This window comes from Echinops telfairi, unplaced genomic scaffold (genome assembly GCF_000313985.2).
Source record: "Echinops telfairi isolate 266 unplaced genomic scaffold, ASM31398v2 ScPeMD7_28;HRSCAF=97, whole genome shotgun sequence".
NCBI classification, from domain to species: Eukaryota; Metazoa; Chordata; class Mammalia; order Afrosoricida; family Tenrecidae; genus Echinops; species Echinops telfairi.
The window spans coordinates 1,056,573-1,058,713 of NW_022103925.1; the positions used below are offsets into that span (position 1 = coordinate 1,056,573).

Genomic DNA, 2,141 nt, shown 5'->3' on the forward strand with positions numbered 1-2,141 from the left:
AGTTCTCGTCTAGTCCAAAATGCTCTCTGATCCCCCCCCCCCAAAGATAAGTTCCTTAGGAGTCTGCTATTAAACTGTCAGATATTTAGGAGCTTTCTGGATACTGTTCTGTAACTGACTGGTGGGTTTATTTCAGTTTTTAACAAAACATCCTTTGTATGATATTATTCCTTTTCAAAAACCACTTTATTGGGAGCTAATACAGATATCATATCATTCCATGCTTCAATCGCATCAAGTAGTATTGTCCAATTGCTACCACCATTGGTTTCCAAACATTCTCTTCCATCTTGAACTCCTTGATATCAGCTCCCCTTTAACACCACCCCAAGGTACCCCCAAAGGAAGCTTTATTCTATTTGACTCTCCCTCTCTTTTATCTTGAGACTTGCTTTCTGGTGCTGAGTATGTAAATGTCTTTGCTGGGTCATTTTCATTTGACCTCATTACCTGCTTAGTTCGGTTCACACTGCCATCATCATCACCATCACCACCACCATCATCATCATCATCATCATCATCAGATGCCAGGTGTGGCGAGTTTTACTTTCTTGGGCTCCGCATATTTTTAAATTCCTGTAAATAAGCTTGAGCTCTCTTCCTGGGGCCTCGGGGAGTTTGGGGATTGTGAGACCCTGTGTGTAGGCCTCGATGGTGGGAACAGAGTGTGCCTCATTGTCACTGCCGTGGGGTCGGAGAGGAAGACCTCCAAGAGCACTGCAGCGAGGCCAGGAGCTGCCAGCGCCAAGGTCGCTGTTAAATCTCGTCTGCTCCCTTGAGTGCACAGTGTACAGTCTGGTTCGCTGTACATAGGGTGTGGGGTGCGTCGTATGGACGGTGTGGAGGGGCAGACAGTTTGCTCAGGGCCCTGACGAAGGGCTGCGGCCCAGCCAGCACGGCCACCCAGTCTGCAGGCCCTGCACTTCCCGAAGCCTCAGCTGCCCCGTCCGTCTCTAGGGTGGGTGAGTAGTCCACGGCTGTGCAGAACCCTGACATGCACCAGGCCCTGTCCCTGAGCCTCTCAGATCCCGAGGCACCCTGTGCCTGCCAGGCTCCCTCTGCTGGCAGTGCCTTCCCCGCCACCTGTCCCCTGGCAAACTCCTATTCATCCATCCATGCCCACTCGAACCCTGGGAGCTGTTGCCTGAGTCCCCTCCCTCCGGACCTACCTCCACCATACCCATGCCGGCACCTAGCCCTCATGCCTGGTGATTGGTCCCCTGGCCTCCATGGGGGTGGGCCTTCAGGGACAGTGAGAAGGCAGGGAAGCAGGACAGGAGGGTGGAGGTGAGGGGGCAGCCCAGCTGGCCTGGGTGGGTCTGAGGCACGAGGCAGGGTCCCAGGGGGAGGTGGCCCCTCCAGAATCATGTGACTGACCGTGGGGCGTCAGTCATACAGGGTAACATCACAGGTGTCAGGGGTCAGCCCAGCTGGCCGTGAGGGTGGCGCCCAGCGGGCAGCCAAGGATAATATAGTGGGCAGCTGGGGATAACGGTGCTGGCCTGGAGTGGGGGAGGGGGAGTGTCGGGCCGGAGGCAACCTGCTGCAGCCAGCGCTCAGGAAGGTTCTGTCCCTGAGGTGCTGTCTGGGCCACCTGCCCGAGACCTGCCCTGTGTCTTTACAGACTGGAAGAAGCGCTTCATCGGCGTCCGGATGCGCACCATCACTCCCAGGTCAGTGTCCGCAGGGCCCCACCCTCTGCTGCTCCCTGGCCCCGCCCAGGCCTGGCCCCGCCCCTCCAGCCACCACCCTGCTCCTCACCACATACTGCTCTTTGGCCCCACCCATCCACACACCCTTCCTGGCCCCTCCCCTGCCTAGGCCCCTCCCCTCGGGCCACTTCCCAGCCTGGCCCCGCCCATACCCAGGCCCCTCCTCTCAGGCGATTTCCCCTGACCCCTGTGCGGGCAGCTTGCAGCTCCTCTGAGGAGCTGATGTGCTTGGCGGCTGGGCCCAGGACAGGGCCCTCTTGTCTATCTGGGGGTCCCCCCTCAGGTCTCCACCCAGGCACCCCCTCCTCCAGGAAGCCTTCTGCGTTTGTCCTGGGGGCCACTATCACCAATCACCACAGGCTGGGGGCAGGGCCTTGAAAAGATCCCTAGAGGTGCTGCGGGTGACCCTAGCTGGGGCCTCTTAATGGG

General features: G+C 58.2%; 1 protein-coding gene across 2 annotated transcripts in view; it reads left to right on the top strand.

Moving 5' to 3' along the window:
- HTRA3 (HtrA serine peptidase 3) overlaps positions 1-2,141 on the top strand; it is a 34,239-nt gene that overhangs the window by 24,825 nt on the left and 7,273 nt on the right. For both annotated transcript variants that reach the window (XM_045289497.1, XM_004715063.2), the window contains exon 7: positions 1,625-1,673. In XM_045289497.1, coding sequence (XP_045145432.1) covers positions 1,625-1,673 — 49 coding nt within the window. The remainder of the gene's footprint in view (positions 1-1,624; positions 1,674-2,141) is intronic.